General features: G+C 40.7%; 1 protein-coding gene across 1 annotated transcript; it reads right to left on the bottom strand.

The window, feature by feature from the left end:
• Positions 1-1,120: 1,120 nt before the first annotated feature.
• Positions 1,121-21,015, bottom strand: LOC117521764 (protein phosphatase 1 regulatory subunit 7-like). Its single transcript, XM_034183109.1, is given in 12 exon segments — positions 1,121-1,280; positions 1,396-1,500; positions 1,606-1,722; positions 1,884-1,975; positions 1,978-2,019; positions 2,022-2,044; positions 5,948-6,078; positions 7,883-7,917; positions 7,920-7,947; positions 15,070-15,125; positions 15,607-15,702; positions 20,870-21,015. Coding segments are annotated over 12 exon segments (870 nt in total). The 5' UTR covers positions 20,910-21,015; the 3' UTR covers positions 1,121-1,175.
• Between the last annotated feature and the right edge of the window lie 1,197 nt (positions 21,016-22,212).

The following is a 22,212-nucleotide window of genomic DNA, read 5'->3' on the forward strand; positions in this document are numbered from 1 at the left end:
CAGAAAGCCATCAGGAATACCAAGAGAGCATACAAAGACAAAGTGGAGCTAACTACCATAGCCAATGATAAGAATAAGAAAAAACATTCCAGGCAAAAATTTGTGTCTCATCCAGGCAGCTACAACTACAGAGCTGCCAACCCATCCCACATTGGGCGGACAGTCCTGTATTTACTCCTGTGTCCTGCAAGTGTGTGTGTGTTGTGTGTGTGTGCTGGGACGCCCATTAGTCCCACAGTTGTGTGGGTCTGGGCATGCCCCCAGACTCCCCTTGTTACGCTTCCTGGCGTTGGCGCTAACAGCCATGCGTGGCTGTCCCGCATTGGTAATTTCAAATGTTGGCACGTATGCAACTAGTCAACACACAAAATCCATCATGGCTTCCCGATGTACCGCTATCAAAATTAACCAGGAAACAACTGCAACAAATTCCACCTAAGGAAGGACTACGTGTGCAACAAAACAAGAAAGAGTGATTAGCATTTACAGAACAAGCAGATATGATCATCTTGGGGAGTGTGAGCATGATGAGTCTGAACATAAATGGAGAAGCTGACACTCGACATCCACGGGCAAACGTTCAGCTTTTTCAGTTTGCTTGTATGAGATGCTCATTCTGCAGCTTGGCAGAAGAAAACGAATCATTATCACCAGTAAGCCACCTTAAACACACACCAGACAAGCAAAACTGTAGAGTGACATGATCACATTACAGAGGGAGCAGGCAGATTATTTTTACCCAGAATGCATTGTGGTGACATGCAAATTTTTACCCACTAGGAGGCAGCACATGCAGCAGCCTCTATTTAACCCCTTAACGCCCATCGTCGCATATATGCTACAATCTCTGACTCAAATATGCAACTTACCAAATTGACCTGTATGCCTGTTGTCGCAAATTTGCAACATACCATCATTATTATTATAACATTATAACATAAAGTCATTACCAGAATACCCAATATTACTATCTAGTTTTTGTGCAAAAGTGAAATTAATAATCTCAACATTATTTACCATCTACTTAAAGGCAAAAACACACGCAAAACATTTTTTTATATACAGCTATATAAATTCGGGTGTTAAGGGGTTAAAAAGAACAACCTGCATCAAACTTCAGATCTGCTTTAAGAAAGCAGCACCATATAGATAATAACGACAAAAGTCTTGTAATGTCAGAAGTTTGACTGCACCCAGAATTCCTGCAGCTCTGTCAGATGGCTGATGTTTTCAATTTTCTTTACTCGATTAGCCGCGATGTCCAAGGTTGTGAGTTTTTTCTGTAAGAGAAAACAAATGTCTTTAAATGCTAGTTTTCATTCTGGAAGATTGTAGTCACGCCTTTGAAGAGTACGACACCCATTCAGAACGGGCCGGTGCATTTCCAGAACTCACATTGTTCTCCAAGCCCTCGATGACCTCAATGCCATTGTGGCTCAGGTAGAGCTCTCGCAGGCTCATAAGGTTCTGTAGGCCCTCGATTTTAGTGATGCGGTTACTCTGAAAATACAAGCACACAATCTCAAGCTTTCATTTGAATAATTAAGCTTTCTTTCTTTCTTTCTTTCTTTCTCTCTCACACACACACGGTTTGGCCCAGAATACCTGAATGCTTAAAACTGTCAGATTGTGTAAACCCTCCAGATTTTGGAGCTTTGTTATTTTATTTCTGCCAAGGAACAAACTTTGCAAAGAGGTGAGTGAATCCAGATTCTCTATGACCTGTGAACAACAAAAAGACATCAACATGGGTTTTTTTTTTAATCTGGTCACAAAAACCAGATGATAACATAGTTATATAATGCATATACACAAAGCCCCCCCCCCCTTTTTAAAGGAAGAAAAAAAAGAAGAAGAGGAATAAACCACCCTTTGTCTCTCACCCGGATGCGGTTGGAGCCCAGCTCCAGCATCTCCAGGCCTGTCAAGTGGTCAAGGTTGGAAATGTGGCTAATTTTGTTGTGAAGCAAAAAAATTTCTTCAGTTGATTCAACGTCTCCAAACCTTCCACCTTCCTTATAAGTTGAAGGACACGTCAAGCTGCCTGTTTAACAAACAAAACCCCCCAATGAGTTTCTACAGCGTTAAGCCCTGGTCCCACCAAATAACGAACAGTGAATGAGCCACACAGCATGTTTTTTTGGTAGGAGAGGAAGTATTCAACAATCGTGAGAGAATAGTGGCTCTGAATATTCAGCTAACGACAGCTCATCTTTGAGCGTGGCGCTAATTTCAAGATCAAAATTTATCAACAACAGAGTAGGGCAGTTTGTGTACGGGGTACTACGAGGACAAACGAGGATTTTAAAGGCATGTTTGTGGTGAGGACAAGGCTGTTAAAAGCCCACGAGGACTGGACTGGCTATTTTTGATAGGCTTAGCCCTCTTGCGCACTCCAATTCCACCTGCTTTGTGCGCCGGACGCTGTATATAAAATAATTATTTTGTAGCGGATTAATCATTTTCTGTCAGAGCTTGGATGTTGAAAACACCTCTAATCGCTTCTGGAATCACAGAGGACTGTTTCATCTGGACCTTTTTTTCCCCCCTCTTTGCTGCTTCAAGAGGTGGAGAAAGTATTTGGAACAGCCTAAAAGGGAAGTATTTGTAATGTTTATATTGTAATAGCTTGGTAAAACGGTTGCATGTTCATTTCTTCTATATAAGCAGCTGTAAAAGTATGTTCATGATAGATTTAACATCTTGTTAATGGATCAGATGAGCCACACTGTGTGCGCACTGACGCAATGACTCACAGTCAAAACGAGCATTTACACAGAACGCCAGCTTGCAAAAGAACGATTTCGCAGTCAATAATAAACAAACACAAAGTTAAAAGTTGGATCACAGTGTCAAAATGACTGTGTTTAAAGCCGCAGAAAAAATGAAGCCAGTGAGAGGATGCGCAGAGATGACTGTCAAGGAACCCCTGGTTCGGTTCTAGCTGGTCTGGTGCATTTAATGACTCTGGAACACAGGTGAACTGCAGCCTGGCGCACACCAGCTGGACTGTGCAGGAGCGTCTTTTCTGGGACTGTGTTTAAAAAATGTGACATCACCTTGAATGGATGCTGTGAATTGAAAAGCCACACTTTAAAGGGACCCTTTAAAGTGTCCCTAGGGTGAATAAGAAGTCTGCGGGTCACAGAGCTTTCTCTTATCGTGCCCCTGTTCTGTGGAATGGTCCCCCTGCGTCAATAAAACAATCAGATTCTGTGGAGACTTTCAAGTCCAGACTTAAGACGCACTTCTTTTCCCTTTCATATGGCTAGCATACTGGTACAGGTTTTTTTTATGCTTTTTACTCTTTTAATTCATGTTATTAGTAATTGGAGCGTGCCGCGGCCTCAACTTTACCTAAAACTTTACCTTTTAGTGAAGCTTAGGGCTAGCGGCCGGCGATCACCTTAGTATTTCTTTTGTCTTTCTGATGCCTGATTCTGTTTTTTCTCTGTTTAAGGTGCAGCTCCATCCAGAGATGGGAGTTGTATTTGTGTTGGCGACCCTACTGTCCTGTACACCAACGGCAATTCTTGTATATTCATCCGTGAATTGTTTCTGTAATTTATGTTTGTAGCATGGCCCAAGCAGAGGGTCACCCCTTTGAGTCTGGTCTGCTGTTGTGTGGGCCGCCAGAAGAGGAGGTACTGCTGGCCCACCACCAGTGGGCGCCCTGCCTGAAGTGCGGGCTTCAGGCACGAGAGGGCGCTGCCGCCACGGACACAGCCGGGGGTGACAGCTGTCACTCATTATCTCTTGACAGCTGTCACCCATCTACTCTACATCATCTCACTCCATAAAGACCAGACGTCATCTCCACCTCGTTGCCGAGATATCGTACTTCTTTGGAGGTAATAGACTCAGCCGTTTGTGTTTTGCAATATATCTATATATTGTGAGTGTTTGCAGGAGTACCGGTTCCTTTTTCTGTGGAAGCTGAGTGAGTGCAGGACGGCACTCTTTTCCCCTGAGGAATCACTGCGGTACTCTACAGAATATTGAGTGAGAGGTGGAGGTGGCATTCCCACCGTTGTTGTTACGGGGTGTACACACCCCACACTTGACTGTCTTTGTTCTTCGCCAGCAGTACCAGATCCGACAGTCGGGACGGTGATCACCTGGGAATTCGGGACTTGGCGGCTCCAGTATTCACCAGGTTCGGTGGCGGCGGAAATCGTGTGGTTCCGGCTCTTCTCAGGACAGACGTCTTCTATCCTCGAGCCTGCCCACACGTCACCTTTGTGGATTGACTGTAATCATATTCTGAGATTGTCTGTATGTTCGTTGTGCACCTTCACAACATTAAATTGTTATTTTTTGGCTCATCTATTGACCGTTCATTTGCGCCCCCTGTTGTGGGTCCGTGTCACTACACTTTCACAACATCTGCTTGAGGTTTCTTCCTCAGAGGGAGTTTTTCTTTACCACTGTTGCTCTGGGGGTTGGTAAGGTTAGACCTTACCTGTGTGAAGCGCCTTGAGGCAACTCTCTTGTGATTTGGTACTATATAAATGAAAATAAATTGAATTGAAATTGACCAAGTGTGGGAGGGGACCGAGTGTGGACCAAACCCATGCCTAAACGTGCACCAATGCCACGTTACATGGCGCTACATGGATCATATGTGGCTTGACATGGATCATATGCAGCGACACGAGCCATTCGAGGCTGGGCGGGGCTCAAATGACAGGTCGGTTGTGGCTCACTAAAGGCTGATACATGGCACATGTAAGGTACAGAAGGCACACAGAGGCGCCTAAAGCCCAGGTCACATGGCACTAACGAAGGACACCGAAGCCAAAATGAAACAAGAAATCTGGACTTACGCTGACTTTCGGAGACACTGTTTAACCACCATCCAGCTTTGTACCTGTAGCTGGTGCTTCGTCAGTATTTTCAAACTGTTGAAAAATGTGAACGAATCCCGACGACAACCTCAATTTGTCCATATTCCGTTTTGCTTTCTGTCTTGATGGTTCCTCATCTTTTGCGTAGTTCCCGTATCATCAGCATTCCATTTGGCTGTTGCCCAACTTCGTCCAACCTCCCAAGTCCGACATCTTGCACGAACATTGACGATATCTGAACGGATCAATAACTGAAGCTCAGACAAGCTGAATGTGACTCGTACATGTGTGGAAAGAAAAGCAACTTTTTCATAAACAATAGCGGCAAGAACGTTTTATCAACTACTTTAACTATTTACACATGTTCCAGCCATCTGGTGCACAGCCGTTTGTAGCGCACAGCTGTTTGTAGCTGTGCACACACGCACGTTCCAGCCAAGACAAATCTGTTATCAAGACAACCATATCTCGTGCTTGCAGGTGCTGTGTAGAGTGCAGGGTGGCTGCAGAAATGATCCCAGGCTGGCGCTCTGTCTCATACCCACTGTTAAGTCACATCATCATGAATATTTCATTTTGATTTGTTCAAAAGCGTCAAGGTCACCGTTCACTTCGTTTTTCTTTTGTTAGTTTCAGTTTTGTTTCATTCTTTTATGCGCTCTGGACTCGCAGGCTTTTTGGTGATGGGAGAAGTGCAGGCTAATTTGTCTACTTTTTCTCAATGATTGGTAACTTTGTGACTTTTTTTTCCCTTCATTCAGCTATCGCCGTGTGCTGTATGACCGGGCCCTTAGTAGCGGATACGTAATTGCTGAAAACATGGCTCATTCTTTGAATAATCGCTGACACACCCATGCGTGGCTCACTATTCATGGCTTATTATTCGGTGGGACCGAGGCGTTACATTACTTGACATTGTTATATTTAAATGTGCTCTCCCTAACCCGAGGATCTGTGTGAGACGACACAAATCTCAAGTTCATTATCCATCAAATACAAATATATGCTAAGAATTAATTAACAAAGGTTGTTAATAAAGACTAGTGAAACTTAAGCTGAGAAAACGGGGTGAAAAATCCTACAGGTTACTTCAAACTCACTCCAACTCTGTGAGGCTGTGCAGGTTCTCCAGTTTCCGGATATGATTGTCATAGAGGTCAAGTTCCCGCAGGGAGCTCAAACTGTCGAGGTTTTCTATCTTTGTGATGAGATTCTGTCGTAAAGAGAGAGTCTGTAAAAAAAGAAAAAAAAAAGAAAGAAAAAAATTGGTATTGTCAACAGTGTCTTTTATCACAACTATGTTCTTTCCAACTCACACACCTTGACCATATTCAGGAAAACTGGTTTTGTTAATGCCATCCTGCATCAAAAATATGAAATGGTAATAACAGAAATGGTAAATGGACTGCATTTATACAGCGCTTTTCAATCTGCATCAGACACTCAAAGTGCTTTACAATAATGCCTCACATTCACCTCAAGCCCAACACTTAACAACTAGACTATCACCTCCCCCCATAATAACCCATCCATCCATTAGTTGGAGTACACAGGTACAGAAAATGGATAGATGGGTTGATAATAATAATGATAATCATCTCACCTTCAAAATTATTCACATAGTTTTGGAAAAAAATTATTTATTAGTGTTAGAGTTCAGTTGTTAAAACCAAAAACATACATCATATCTGTGGTAATGCTCATACTAGATTAAGCAATGCAACATAAACACATAAATGTAAACTAATGTAACATATTGAGGAAACTGTGGCAGAATAAAGATGTCACCTAAAAGTTTTATACTGTGTGAAATCAGTTGCAACTCTGCTGTGTCAAAAAACAATCAAAAACAACTGTATTAAATCGACGTACAGCACTGTGCTGGTGTCGAGTGAAAACATAATTTCAGTATAGGAATTTAACTGGAGAGCACTAATTAATTAATGTGTTTTTAAATTTGTCATTTCTTAGAATGATTTATTGTTTGCTTGTTTAATCTATTTTCTCTCCAACTCTAGCATCATAGGTTATGACATAAAATTAAAAAAATTCTAGACATGTACAGACAAATTATTAAACAAATAGACAAATATGCGTAAAAGTGAGTTAACCTTGACAAAGACCTGCTTAAACAACTGATTACAGTGATTTATTCCAACAGTGAATTAGTATCACAGAAGACGGAAGACTATGTAAGTCCATTAATACTAAAAAAATATTCTTATGAATTTCAGTCCTAGTGAAAAAACTTTTAAATTTTTACAAGATACAGATTTAAGAGCCACAGTGGTGATGGGGTGACGGTATTTAAAAAGATCACAAATGTACTGAAGAAGAAAGTTAGTGATGGATTTGTAAATCACAACATGCATTTCAAATTGTTATTTGTAACTAAGCGACAACCACTGAAGTTCCCACTACAGCCTCTTTGACGGTGTACAATCAGGTCGAGTTACTACAACCCTCATAGACATTTTCATCAATCTATCTCAGAACTTGATTTATCTTAATTACAGCAGATAATTAGGCAATAATCAAAATCACTAATAATGAAAATCAGGCCATATGAGCTCTAAATGTTATTTCTCAGCCAATGCTGGCAGGAAATGACATAGTAACATAAAAGTTTCATTGATTTTACTGCAAATTTAATAATTTTAAGTCTAGAAAAATCATTCTGTATTATGACACCAACATTTTTTTCTGAATCAGTTTCTGGGATGTAGTGCCATGATAATATTTTGTTTTCCTGGAGTTGGGACACATTTTTTTTTCTCTTATCAATCAGTAGATTTTCATGCCAGAATTCAGCTCACTTTCAAAACTGTAATTGAAAAGCAAGAAAATACAAATTTTTGTGGACAAATTATTTACTTTTTTGCAAGACTTAGCAGTGTCTGTACTTTTCAAATAAGATTAAGGAAAGCATAAGTGGTCTACCTAGAAGTAACAAAGTCTGCCTGACAAATATCAAGAATTTTTGTATCCCTAGCTGCTGTAGAGTAAGAAAGATACTGGTGTTAAACGTTACTTACTTTAGCCTTCTGTAGCACCTCTAGCCCCTCAATCTTCCAATACGACAATGAACAAGATCAACATCCTGAAAACATAACAAAAGGTTTAGGATGATGTACGGTGCATCCGGAAAGTATTCACACCACTTCACTTTTCCACATTTTATTATGTTATAGCCTTATTCAAAAATTAAATTCATTTTTCCCTCAAAATTCTACACCAATACCCCATAATGACAATGTGAAAAAAGTTTAGTTTTTTTTTTTCTTTCAATTTTGCCAATTTATTAACTTTTAAGAATTCAAATTTAACAATTGCTAACAATTAAGCTGTAGAAACATCTCAAGGATGAACAGTGTAAACAGGATGCACTTGAGCTCAATTTTGAGCTTCTTGGCAAAGGCTGCGAATACTTATGTACATGTGATTTTTTTTTTAGTTTATATACAACCCCAATTACAATAAAGTTGGGACATCGTGTGAAATGTAAACAAAACAGAATACAATGATCTGCAAATCCTCTTCAACCTATACCCTATTAAATACACCAAAAAGACAAGATATTTAAATGTTTAAAACTGATAAACTTGATTGTTTCGTGCAAATAGTTGCTCATTTTGAAATGGATGCCTGCAACACGTTTCAAAAAGGCTGGGACAGTGGTATGTTTACCACTGTCTTTCCTTCTAACACCATTCAATAAGCGTTTGGGAACTGAGGACACTAATTGTGAGTGTCATGATTGGGTATGAAAGGAGCATCCCCAAAAGGCTCAACCATTCACAAGCAAAGATGGGACGAGGATCATCAGTTTGTGAACAACTGCGTGAAAAAAATAGGCCAACAGTTTAAGAACAATGTTTCTCAACATTCAATTGCAAGGAATTTAGGGATTCCATCATCTACAGTCCATAATATAATCAGAAGATAAGAGAATCTGGAGAACTTTGTGCACATAAGCGGCAAGGCCGAAAACCAATATTGAATGCCCGTGACCTTCGACCCCTCGGTGGGGCACACACACACACACACACACATGCTACTCCTTTCGGCTTCTCCTGTTAGGGGGCGCCCCAGGACTACCTGGCAACTTGGTGGCACTGACAAAAAGACAGGAGGCAGCAGTGGTGGTTCTACACTGAATTAGGTGAGACCCCCTCGGTGTCATTTTTTATTTATTAATTTATTATTATTTTTATATTTTAGAAGTGCCCCTCAAATAGCATTGGAAATTGACATCAAAAGACCACAGGCTACAATTTTCTACATTTTGTATCCCCCGTTATAGCTTCATGATGAAGTGGTATCAAGGAGGATTTTCTTAAGTCAGTTTGAACATTCAATATCTTGTCTTCATGGTGTATTCAATTGAACATAGGTTGAAGAGGATTTGCAAATCATTATATTCTGTTTTTATTTACATTTACAAAACATCCAAACTTCATTGGAATTGGGCTTGTGTGTATATATATATATATATATATATATATATATATATATATATATACACACACACACACACACACAGTGAGGAAAATAAGTATTTGAACATCCTGCGATTTTGCAAGTTCTCCCACTTAGAAATCATGGAGTGGTCTAAAATTTTCATCTTAGGTGCATTTCCACTGTGAGAGACAATCTAAAAAAAAAAAAAAAAAAATCCGGAAATCACAATGTATGATTTTTAATAATTTATTTGTATGTTACTGCTGCAAATAAGTATTTGAACACCTACCAACCAGCAAGCATTCTGGCTCACACAGACCTGTTAATTTTTCTTTAAGAAGCCCTCTTATTCTGCACTCTTTACCTGTATTAATTGCACCTGTTTGATCTTGTTACCTGTATAAAAGACACTTGTTCACACACTCAATCAATCACACTCCAACCTGTCCACCATAGCCAAGACCAAAGAGCTGTCCAAGGACATCAGAGACAAAGCTGTAGACCTGCACAAGGCTGGGATGGACTACAGGACAACAGGCAAGCAGCTTGTAGAAGACAACAACTGTTATGATTATTTATTAGAAAGTGGAAGAAACACAAGATGACTGTCAATCTCCCTCGGTCTGGGATTCCATGCAAGATCTTACTTTGTGGGGTAAGGATGATTCTGAGAAAGCTCAGAATTACACAGGAGGACCTGGTCAATGACCTGAAGAGAGCTTGGACCACAGTCACAAAGATTACATTAGTAACACATGATGCTGTCATAGTTTAAAATCCTGCAGGGCAGCAAGGTCCCCCTGCTCAAGCCAGCACATGTCCAGGCTTGTCTGAAGTTCACCAGTGACCATCTGGATGATCCAGAGGAGACATGGGAGAAGGTCATGTGGTCAGACGAGGCCAGAATAGAGCTTTTTGGAATCAACTCCACTTACCATGTTTAGAGGATGAGAACAATCCCAAGAAAACCATCCCAACCGTGAAGCATGGGGTGGAAACATCATAGTCTGGGGGACTCTTCTGCAAAGGGGACCGGACGACTGCACCGTATTGAAGGGAGGATGGACGGGGTCATGTATTGCAGATTTTGGCAAACAACCTCCTTCCCTCAGTAAGAGCATTAAAGATGGGTCATGGCTGGGTCTTCCAGCAATGACAATGACCCCAAACACACAGCCAGGGCAACTAAGGAGGGGCTCCGTAAGAAGCATTTCAAGTCCTGGAGTAGCCTGGCCAGGTCTCCAGACCTGAACTCAATAGAAAATCTTTGGAGGGAGCTGAAACTCCAAACCTGAAAGATCTAGAGAAGATCTGTATGGAGGGTGTGGGCGCATGCTCTTGCAGCGACCAGCAGCAATTGGAACGTCTCTGTCTCGTTTTTGATATATGAGCCTGTTTGAGTATCAAGGTGTGTAACCAGTTTCTGACTTGTGCATTAAGGAGAAGGACCTGTTTTTATTGTCCATCGAACACTGTGTCGTGGAATGGAGGTTGTTGCTCTGTTTTTACTGTGGACGCTGTGTCATGCCGCCATCAGCCTCAGCCCTCCCGCTGGAGAGTTTACGCGGATCCAGTATAGCAGGGATCTTCTTCTGCAATGAGAATATTCATTGCCTGCGGACCCTACTTGGACTCCTTTTACCGAGAGTTGATCTATCAGATTATTAAAAACTCTCAATATGTTTCTCCTCACAAAACCAGGAAGCGAGGGAAAAGGGGCGGCGCGCGTCAGTGGCTGTGGAGACAAGCCATGAATCGGATCCCCCTGCCGTCTATGATTCTGATGAATGTTCAATCACTCAGAAATAAAGTTGATGAGCTACAGGCACATATACATTTCCAACATGAATTCAGGGAGGCGTGCCTGTTAGCGATAATGGAATCCTGGCTTACGGATACGACGCTGACGCAAATTTGGCACTGGATAACTTCGGGAACCCCTTCATCTCGATCGTGACGTAGATGTGACTGGCAAATCACAGGGGGGGAGGAGTGTGTCTTTACGTCAATGAGCGCTGGTGTAAGAATGTCATTGTGAGAGACAAACACTGCACTGAAGATACAGAGCTTTAGCGGTGTCCTTATGCCCACCATATTTACCCCGAGAATTTCCACAAGTATTTGTTATTGTGGCGTATGTGCATCCCAAAGCAAAAGTCGACAGAGCGTCTGAGACTATTCTTAATGTGACTCAAAAGCTGCACTCTAGATGTCCAGATGCGCCCATCTTGTTCTTGGTGATTTAACCAATGCTCTCTGAACATGTTCTGAGGAACTTTTATCAGTATGTCACGTGCGCAACTAGGCAAATAAAAATTTGGACATGTGTTATGGTTTCGGTTAAAGGAGCGTATAGGTCCTACTCTCTCCCACCCTTGGGGAGTTCTGACCACGACTGCGTGCAGCTGATCCCAACGTATCGCTCTGTTTTGAGGAAGGGCAGAGCTTTGACCAGGCAGTCCAAGCTGTGGACGGAGGATGCTGTTATGGGCCTTCAAGGCTGCTTTGAATGCACTGACTGGGATATTTTTAAAGAAAGCTCATCTGATATTGATGAGCTGACCGATGTTATCAGCAGCTATGTAACTTTCTGTGAAGATCTTTGATTCCTAAAAAGACTGTTAAAATATATCCAAACAGTAAACCTTGGTTTTCAAGATCTGTAAGAATTTTAATTAACAGGAAAATGAAAGCCTTTCATGAAGGAATTGGGAGGAGGTGTTAAAGCTACAAAGATAGATTAAACCGAGATCAGGAAGGCTAAATTGGGTTACAAGACCAAACTAGAAAAACAACTTAGCCAAAACCAAATGGGCTCCATTGGGATGATCTAAATTTGATTTAGGATCAAATAGGAAGAAAAATAATAATCACAAGATAACTCTTAATGGAACTAAATCTGGAAAAGAATTGGCCCAAGATTTTAATTCTTTTTACTTGAGATTTGAGTCTCTGGATTTTATTCATAAAATTTGTAAATGGAAAAATGACTTGTTATGCCCAGGTTCTCCTCCTTTTAATGAACAGGCTGTGGTTACTTGTTTCAGAAGAACCAAGGCCAAAAAAAGTCCGGGGCCAGACAACATCTGCAGCCGTTTATTATCCTCTTGTGCAGAAACAACTAGGCCCGGTGTTTTTGATATATTTCAAAGGTCAGTCAACGAACAGAGGGTTCCTAATGTTTGGAAACAAAGCACAATAATCCCTGTAGCCAAAATCAAATCCCCAAGGTCTTCAATGACTTTAGACCTGTGGCTCTGACTTCACTAGTTATGAAGTCTTTTGAAAAATTGATGAAGAACGAACTTCTTTCCCAGGTAGAGCATTTACTCGATCCTCTTCAGTTTGCTTATAGGGCTGGTCGAGGTGTGGAGGATGCTACTGCCACCCTCTTAAATTTGGTCCTGAAGCATTCAGAAAGTCCTAAGGCACATGCACGTCTTCTTTTTTTTTTTAGACTTTTCTTCTGCTTTTAACACTATCCAACCACATATTTTAATATTTAATAAATAAGCTTGTTAAGGATTTTAAACTGGATTTTAGTATGGCAGGTTGGATTTTGAACTTTTTAACATGGAGATCTCAACGAGTGAGGGTAAATGGTTGCCTTTCTGATGTTCTGTATTCCTCAACTGGCTCACCACAGGGTTGTGTGCTGTCCCCTCTCTTGTATATTTTGTATACAAATGACTGCCGCAGCCACTATAAGAATCGCCATATATTAAAATTTGCAGATGATTCTGTTATAATCAGTCTCCTGCATGGTGATGAAAGGGAACATGGCCCTGTCACGGCAAGATATGGTTCAGTGGTGTGACGACGACTCCTGCAGCTGAATGTTGTCAAGACAAAAGATATGGTTATTGACTTTCAGAAACGGATGACCTCACCCAAAACCAGTACAATCAAAGGCCAACAGGTGGAGCATGTGGACAACTATAAATACTTGGGAATGCTGATAGATAGCAAGTTGAACTTTAATGACAATGCAGACCTGCTGTATAAGAAGGGTCAGCAGCATTTGTTTTGTCTTTGTAAGTTGTCATATTTTCAAGTGGACAGGACAATAATGACCCTATTTTAAAAATTTTGTGTTGAATCGGTTTTAACTTTTGCGATGATGTGCTGGTACGGAAACCTCAGCATTAAAGCAAGGAAGCCACTTCACAACATTGTAAAATTGTGCAGCAAGATCTTGGGGGCTCAGCAGACCTCACTGTCTGATTTGTTTTCCAGACAGGTGAGGAGGAAGGCTCAGAGGATCTTATCTGATCGGGCCCACCCTCTTCCATGGTGATTTTGTTATTTGCCATCTGGAGCGAGGCTTAGGTTTCCTACAGTGAGGAGCAACACATATAAGTACTCCTTTGTACCTGTGGCTATCTCAGTTATGAATGCTGACCAGAGGAGAGAAGCAGGTACTTAGGGTTGATAGTAAATCGCGTTAGGTAACTCGGTTCCATTTCCATTGATTCAGGTCTGTACTGTGTCCCCCTTGTGTACTGAATGTCTGGTGAGTTTTTCTTTTCTTTTCTTTTTATTTTGTACTTTTCTGTATACCCATTGCTGTACAGCTCGTTGCTCCTTTGGAGACATTGAATAAATAAAGTGAAAGTGGAGTGGACCAAAATCCCTGCTGCAGTGTTTGAAAACCTGGTGAAAAACTACAGGAAACATTTGACCTCTGTAATTGCAAACAAAGCCTACTGTACCAAATATTAACATTGATTTTCACAGGTGTTCAAATACTTATTTGCAGCAGTAACATACAAATAAATTATTAAAGTAAAATCACACATTGTGATTTCCGGATTTAGACTGCATGTGTGTCTAAAACACCACGACTCCGTGTCGTGCATTCAAACCGTATAATGCACGGCTTCGAGTTGTTTAATCCGCTTATACCATGGTCCCATACAGTGAGCTAACACACAAATATTTATTTAAGTTAACAGAACTTGATAAAAATGTGAGAGTATCTGGGACTATTTTATGTTTTGTCTCCGATGCACTGTGTCTGTGGCTCGCACCACAGCGGGCCACTCAAACCGCCCCCCTCTCTGCTGTGTGGAGCTGTGGCAAACTCTGGCAACAGGTCCAGAAACTATGCTCGCTGTTTTGATGTGGAGCGCTCGGCAGCCCGCAAGGATAGAACCATTCTCTTCTTCTTTCCCGTCTTCAATCTTGTTCAGTTCGTCTGATGTTAAATCTTTATGCCGTTGCTTTTGCTGTTCTTCTTGTTTGCTCTCCTCCTCTTTCCATTCCTAAAACATTTTATTTTGGCCAAAAATATTAAAATTCACTTGGAAATCCATGTTTTATCGCGTTTCTGTCATTCACCTGTAAAAACACAGCTGATCTGTGCCAACTGATTTGCACGTTGCTATGGTGACGACCAGAGCAGAGTGATATTACAGTGACTTAACTCGCCAAACTACGTGTGCGTAGACATGAAAATAATGCACGCCAGTAAGACATGGAATTCTCACTGACCATGGTGTGTATATATATATATATATATATATTATTTCAAAAAAAAATTAATTAAAAAAGTTTTTCATGTTGTCATTATGGAGTGTTGTGAGCAGAGTTTAGAGGAAAAAAATGAATTTACTCCATTTTGGAATAAGGGTGTAACATAACAAAATGCGGCAAAAGTGAGTTGCTATGAATACTTTCTGGTTGTACTGTACAGTCTATAAAATATGCACAGAGCCTTGTGACATTCATTTCAAGCAAACAACAACAAACACCTTCTCACCTCTTCCTCTGGGTTCAAGGTTATGGTGTCCATATCAACAGGAGACTCTTCCTTACCTATTATTTATTTTTAAAAAAGGAGGAGGGCTACATCATTACAGTCATGTGGAATATTTAATAACACAATAGACAAAAAGATATACCCTGTAATATTGGCAGGTAGATAAACCATGTCTTAAAGATTGATTTCTATGTTAAACCCTTAATGCCCACACATTTTTCAATTGAATGTAGATCTCAGTATATGCTCTACCAAACTGCTGAGCTGAACATTACAGGGTTAAAATTATAATATAGCTCACTGTCCATTGATATTTGGTTGGGTTAGAGATGTGAGGAATATGTCAACCAAAGTTATTATGGTTTTGCTTCAGTTAGTGAGTGTGTGTTTCTGCTTTCAGGACTACAGTACTTGAAATGTTGTGAACCCATATTCAGGGCTGCAACTAATGATGAATGTCGATAACAACACAATCTGATCTGCATCTGAAGAGATTACACTCTACATATCTGCTCTAATTAATTTGTTGCAATTTACTTGTGGTAGAGGGCTGGTTGGGATCCATATCACCATTGATACTTCTCCTCCGGGTCTCATCATCACCGGACTCTTCAGACTCTCCCCTTCGGTCGACTAGAGTCAGCACACACAAAAGAGAATGAAGCTTAGTCCATAATATTGACATGAACTGATATATTTAGATGAGACTGAGGAAAATCATTGTCTTCCCCTGTGCTGCACATAACTGTGACTGGTGGCGCAAGTGGCAATAGTTTTATTCACAGTCTCAACAATCACGACTGGGCTAGAGCAATCATGGGGGGCAGGGGGGAGGTGTCTAGGTGACTTACCTCCTGAATTTCCGTTGACAAAGGTCACTGTTGAGGATAGTGTGATCTAGTCAGCTTTACCATGCTGTCCTATGCTCTTTCAATTTATTAAACACTAAAATAAGTCAATTCCAAAAGAAATGTAACATAAAATCTAATTATCAGCTTTTCATCTATTAATCTGTCAATGAAAGTTTGAAGGAACAACAACATGTATGGCAGTGAAATGCCTGTGGAGAGAACAATTAATTCTGGTCTCTAAAACATGGAAGACTATGCACAGACAGCAAACATTTCTTAACTGTTGCCTTACTTTGACATAAATATCCTCAAATTAAATATGACTGTCTTCACTGTACTGTACTGTTACGTTAGGCCAGCTTTTTTGAGTAGTTTTATAAGGCTGATCCTTGTGCTAGGACATTAGACATCTCCAGTGTCCAGGCTTTTATGACTGATTCTCCACTCTGAACCACCAAATGTTGTTGAGATTGCAAAGCTTGTGAAACAGCTGAGGGCAGGGAAAATTCCAGGGTGGGTGGAGATGCATTTCTTTCAAGGGGACAGGGATAATCCCTACAAAGGGATATGTGAGTACTCAGAGCGCTAGGGTGAATTTTGGCAGTGCTTCTTTGCAGTCTATGTTGATTTTCGCAAAGCGTTTGCTTCAGTGGATCGGGCTGCTCTCTGAACATCCTGAGAATTTGTGAGATCCCCAAGGAGTTGCTGAACATATCAATCAATCAATCAATTTTTTTTTATATAGCGCCAAATCACAACAAACAGTTGCCCCAAGGCGCTTTATATTGTAAGGCAAGGCCATACAATAATTACGTAAAACCCCAACGGTCAAAACGACCCCCTGTGAGCAAGCACTTGGCTACAGTGGGAAGGAAAAACTCCCTTTTAACAGGAAGAAACCTCCAGCAGAACCAGGCTCAGGGAGGGGCAGTCTTCTGCTGGGACTGGTTGGGGCTGAGGGAGAGAACCAGGAAAAAGACATGCTGTGGAGGGGAGCAGAGATCGATCACTAATGATTAAATGCAGGGTGGTGCATACAGAGCAAAAAGAGAAAGAAACAGTGCATCATGGGAACCCCCCAGCAGTCTACGTCTATAGCAGCATAACTAAGGGATGGTTCAGGGTCACCTGATCCAGCCCTAACTATAAGCTTTAGCAAAAAGGAAAGTTTTAAGCCTAATCTTAAAAGTAGAGAGGGTGTCTGTCTCCCTGATCTGAATTGGGAGCTGGTTCCACAGGAGAGGAGCCTGAAAGCTGAAGGCTCTGCCTCCCATTCTACTCTTACAAACCCTAGGAACTACAAGTAAGCCTGCAGTCTGAGAGCGAAGCGCTCTATTGGGGTGATATGGTACTACGAGGTCACTAAGATAAGATGGGACCTGATTATTCAAAACCTTATAAGTAAGAAGAAGAATTTTAAATTCTATTCTAGAATTAACAGGAAGCCAATGAAGAGAGGCCAATATGGGTGAGATATGCTCTCTCCTTCTAGTCCCGGTCAGTACTCTAGCTGCAGCATTTTGAATTAACTGAAGGCTTTTTAGGGAACTTTTAGGACAACCTGATAATAATGAATTACAATAGTCCAGCCTAGAGGAAATAAATGCATGAATTAGTTTTTCAGCATCACTCTGAGACAAGACCTTTCTAATTTTAGAGATATTGCGTAAATGCAAAAAAAGCAGTCCTACATATTTGTTTAATATGCGCTTTGAATGACATATCCTGATCAAAAATGACTCCAAGATTTCTCACAGTATTACTAGAGGTCAGGGTAATGCCATCCAGAGTAAGGATCTGGTTAGACACCATGTTTCTAAGATTTGTGGGGCCAAGTACAATAACTTCAGTTTTATCTGAGTTTAAAAGCAGGAAATTAGAGGTCATCCATGTCTTTATGTCTGTAAGACAATCCTGCAGTTTAGCTAATTGGTGTGTGTCCTCTGGCTTCATGGATAGATAAAGCTGGGTATCATCTGCGTAACAATGAAAATTTAAGCAATACCGTCTAATAATACTGCCTAAGGGAAGCATGTATAAAGTGAATACAATTGGTCCTAGCACAGAACCTTGTGGAACTCCATAATTAACTTTAGTCTGTGAAGAAGATTCCCCATTTACATGAACAAATTGTAATCTATTAGACAAATATGATTCAAACCACCGCAGCGCAGTGCCTTTAATACCTATGGTATGCTCTAATCTCTGTAATAAAATTTTATGGTCAACAGTATCAAAAGCAGCACTGAGGTCTAACAGAACAAGCACAGAGATGAGTCCACTGTCCGAGGCCATAAGAAGATCATTTGTAACCTTCACTAATGCTGTTTCTGTACTATGATGAATTCTAAAACCTGACTGAAACTCTTCAAATAGACCATTCCTCTGCAGATGGTCAGTTAGCTGTTTTACAACTACCCTTTCAAGAATTTTTGAGAGAAAAGGAAGGTTGGAGATTGGCCTATAATTAGCTAAGATAGCTGGGTCAAGTGATGGCTTTTTAAGTAATGGTTTAATTACTGCCACCTTAAAAGCCTGTGGTACATAGCCAACTAACAAAGATAGATTGATCATATTTAAGATCGAAGCATTAAATAATGGTAGGGCTTCCTTGAGCAGCCTGGTAGGAATGGGGTCTAATAAACATGTTGATGGTTTGGATGAAGTAACTAATGAAAATAACTCAGACAGAACAATCGGAGAGAAAGAGTCTAACCAAATACCGGCATCACTGAAAGCAGCCAAAGATAACGATACGTCTTTGGGATGGTTATGAGTAATTTCATACATAGTCAGCGACATAGTCACCATATACACAAACATGTAAGTGTTTCCCAGTGAAAACCGGTGTTTGTCTGGGATATGTTCTGGCTCCTACACTGTTCAATGCTTACGTGAAATGGGTGTTGGTATCATTTTCACTGGTATGTCTGTGGACAACAGAGTTCTCAGCAGGATTTTTTCTCAGCATAATAGGATGGAAAAAAAAATCACCTTAAGAAGCCAGGGGCTCAGCACAGCTGTGCTCACACTGAGGTGACGCTGGGATAAGTTCTTCCGGAGGGAACAGAGGATGTCTCATTTAGGGAAAAAACGGTTTTAGTCGGTTATAGTATGTTGTCTGTTTTACGTTTGGAAAGAGGTGTCATTTGATTTAAAACAGCGATTCGCTTTGAAGTTATTGATTCTGGAATGATCCGTCTTTCCACCTTTACTCGGCAGAGAGCCTTAGAAAATCTCACAACACACACACACAGAGCGGAGGATGTTATCATTATTACGAGTTTCATGAGGGACAGTAACTAAAGTTTAGAAGCCAGAGAAGCGGGAGATATTAATGTTCCAGTCCACGGCAGAGAACCGCGTTGTTGACTTCCCCGCAAAAAAGGCACGTTAATAACGAACAAATAGAAACTGGCTGTGTGAAGCAGTGGACAATTCTTGTTCCTGCCCGCATCAATAGAAAAAGAGTCCTGTTTAGTGACTTTAATCAGCAGAAAAGGTGAGTCATGACTGACATCTTTAAATGGCTTTGATATAGGTTGATGAATAAATTGTGGGCACGCAGCTTCTAAATCAGAACCAGCGGGTCCACAATTAATGTAGAGAAATGATCATTTTCTTGTTATACACCCTCAATAACAATACAATGCAACAGCCCAACTGCAGTGTAATTTTATTTTTATTATAACAGCGTAATGGACCGTTATGCTGTTATAATGCTAGTGAGAACTCTGGGATAAGGTAACGCAATGGATTCCCTTCAAACTTGGTGGGAGTATGACTTGCATAGATATCTAAACATGCTTAGATTTTGGAGTAGTTTGGCCAAAGATGAAGGAAAACATGGTCTGAAAAAACCTTTGTTTTTATATGTCATCTACCAAGATGCCTAGATGGATCAAAGTTGATGAGAATATTACTTTGATAGATATCTAGAGATTATTAGATTTTGAAGTGGCATGGTCAAAGGTCAAGGAAAACATGATATAAAAAACCCAGCTTTTTTGTATGTCTCAATGACCTCAATCATATAATGATGAACAAAATATTTCTGACTGATTGGTATGAATGACTTCATAAAAAGTCACACAGAAGTTGTATGATGAAGTTATATATAGTCAAGAAAACCATTATAGATATACAAATATTTTGTGTTTACAATCCATTTATAACGTGGTGTGTAGAGTGTACAGGGTATGCATCAGCCCTCTGTTTTAAATAGCAGAAAGGAAGTAAAATCTGTTGTTTCCAGTCTGGGGGTTTGTGATCTGGCTCCTGCAGAGTATCTGCCCTACATAGATCCATGCTCTAAATTTAGTTAAATTCGTCAGATGTGTTCTTCTCCCAAACACCATCTTTAGCTGTGGCAGATGCTCTCCAGAAGCAGGTCTGGAGTAACCCTGGTTGACACTTTTGACTGGTTCTGCAAAGTGCAGGCCTGTGCAGAACATTCAGCATCTGCTGCCTGTCACTGGCTCAGTTTACATGCCTACGATCCCAGAAACGCGTGCATAATAAACCTGTTTCAAGTAACAAAGCAATCACGTTAACATCAACGTCGCACCGTTAAAACAAGCTGATGACTGCACTTCACGGTTAGCGAGGAGTCATAGTTTTGCTAGCAAGGCCGGCTAGGCTAGTTAAGGTTACGTAAAATTGGCATTCAGTTCCACCAGCAAGTAAAGTAGAGGGTGCAGGTGGACAACCTAAAATGAAAGCTGGTTTTCTATTAGAAAAACAATCTAGCTTAACGATAAATGAAAAACATCACCTAACGAAGCTTGCTGTTAGCCTGTTAGCTACTATTAGCCAAGGTCTGCTTAGTAATGGGAAGTAACATAAAAACACGTATATGTTCATATGAATTAATATAAGTACATCTGACTGTGCAGATGCCAGCTCTTTAAGATACTGAAGATACTGTTGCGTTTTCTATTTTGGCTCACCTTCCATTTCTTGCAGCTCTCCAACAGACAGGGAAGCCATGTTTCCTGTAAACAGTCCTGACAACCGCTCAGCCAATCACGTCAAAGCGCGCGCGCACGTACGCACGCGCACACACACACACACACACACACACACACACACACACACACACACACACACACACACACACACACACACACACACACACACACACACACACACACCACTCCTTCTTTCTTGCTTCTCCCGCTAGGCGGCGCCCCAGGACTACCTGGCAACTTGGTGACACTGACAGAAAGACAGGCGGCATCAATGGCGGTTCTACATTGAATTAGGCGAGACCCCCTCGGTGTCATTTTGTAATCTATTAATTTATTATTATTTTTAATATTTTAGAAGTGCTCCTGAAATTGCAATTGAAATTGACATCAAAAGACCACAGGCTACAATTTTCTACATTTTCCTTATTCAGCCCCGCCCACTTTTACAACAGAGGCATTTTGTCTTCAGACTTCCGGTGAGCGGTGTTTTCAATATGGAAGATATTACATGGGCAGAAACAAAAACCTTTTTTGAAAATCTCAAAGGGATCGGCTCTGGCTCACCAACAGGTCATAATAGAGTGGGAAGATGACATGAAAAAGTGGCCCTCGATTATTTTTAACTCGTTTGCGTTGTCACTCGGCGTGGACGGTTTGGCTATGAGGAGCTACGAGCTAGAGCTGCTGAAGCTCATATAAAAAGCACAATCAAGTTAAAACACTACCCGCCAAGTAGTACCACCATAATGCCAAGATTACATAATGTTAATATACGTATGGTGTTATTTCATGCAGTGTTGTTGTATCAAACATCAGAAAATGACTCCAATAGAGAGCCTCGTATTTCAGTGGAGGAGGGGACAAGTGAAATGCTGGTCCACAGCACTCAGTTGTTCAAAACATCGATCTGAAAGCAATAGTTTCCTCTTTTTTTCCAGTTATTGTGGCACCCACGAACTGAACAATTAATGCTGCTCATGTTCGGGCACTTGTAGCGTACTGTGTTCCCACGTAGCAAATCATTAGAAGCAGTGACAAACCGGAAGTTGTTTGACAAAATGGAGCCGCCCACCCTGACTTCCTGAATAAGGTGAATAGCTTCATGATGACGTGGTATCGAGGAGGATTTTCTTAAAAAGAAGACCTGAAAGTTCAGCTACAATTTGCCAGAAGGTACATCTGAGATGCAAGCCTAGATTTGATGTATTGGTGATTTATATTATATTATATATATATTATATATAATATAATATAATATAATATTATATATTAGTTTCAGTATCAGTTTTTTTTTTGTTTGTTTTTTTTTGTTTTTTTTTTAT

Source organism: Thalassophryne amazonica, chromosome 12 (genome assembly GCF_902500255.1).
Source record: "Thalassophryne amazonica chromosome 12, fThaAma1.1, whole genome shotgun sequence".
NCBI lineage: Eukaryota > Metazoa > Chordata > Actinopteri > Batrachoidiformes > Batrachoididae > Thalassophryne > Thalassophryne amazonica.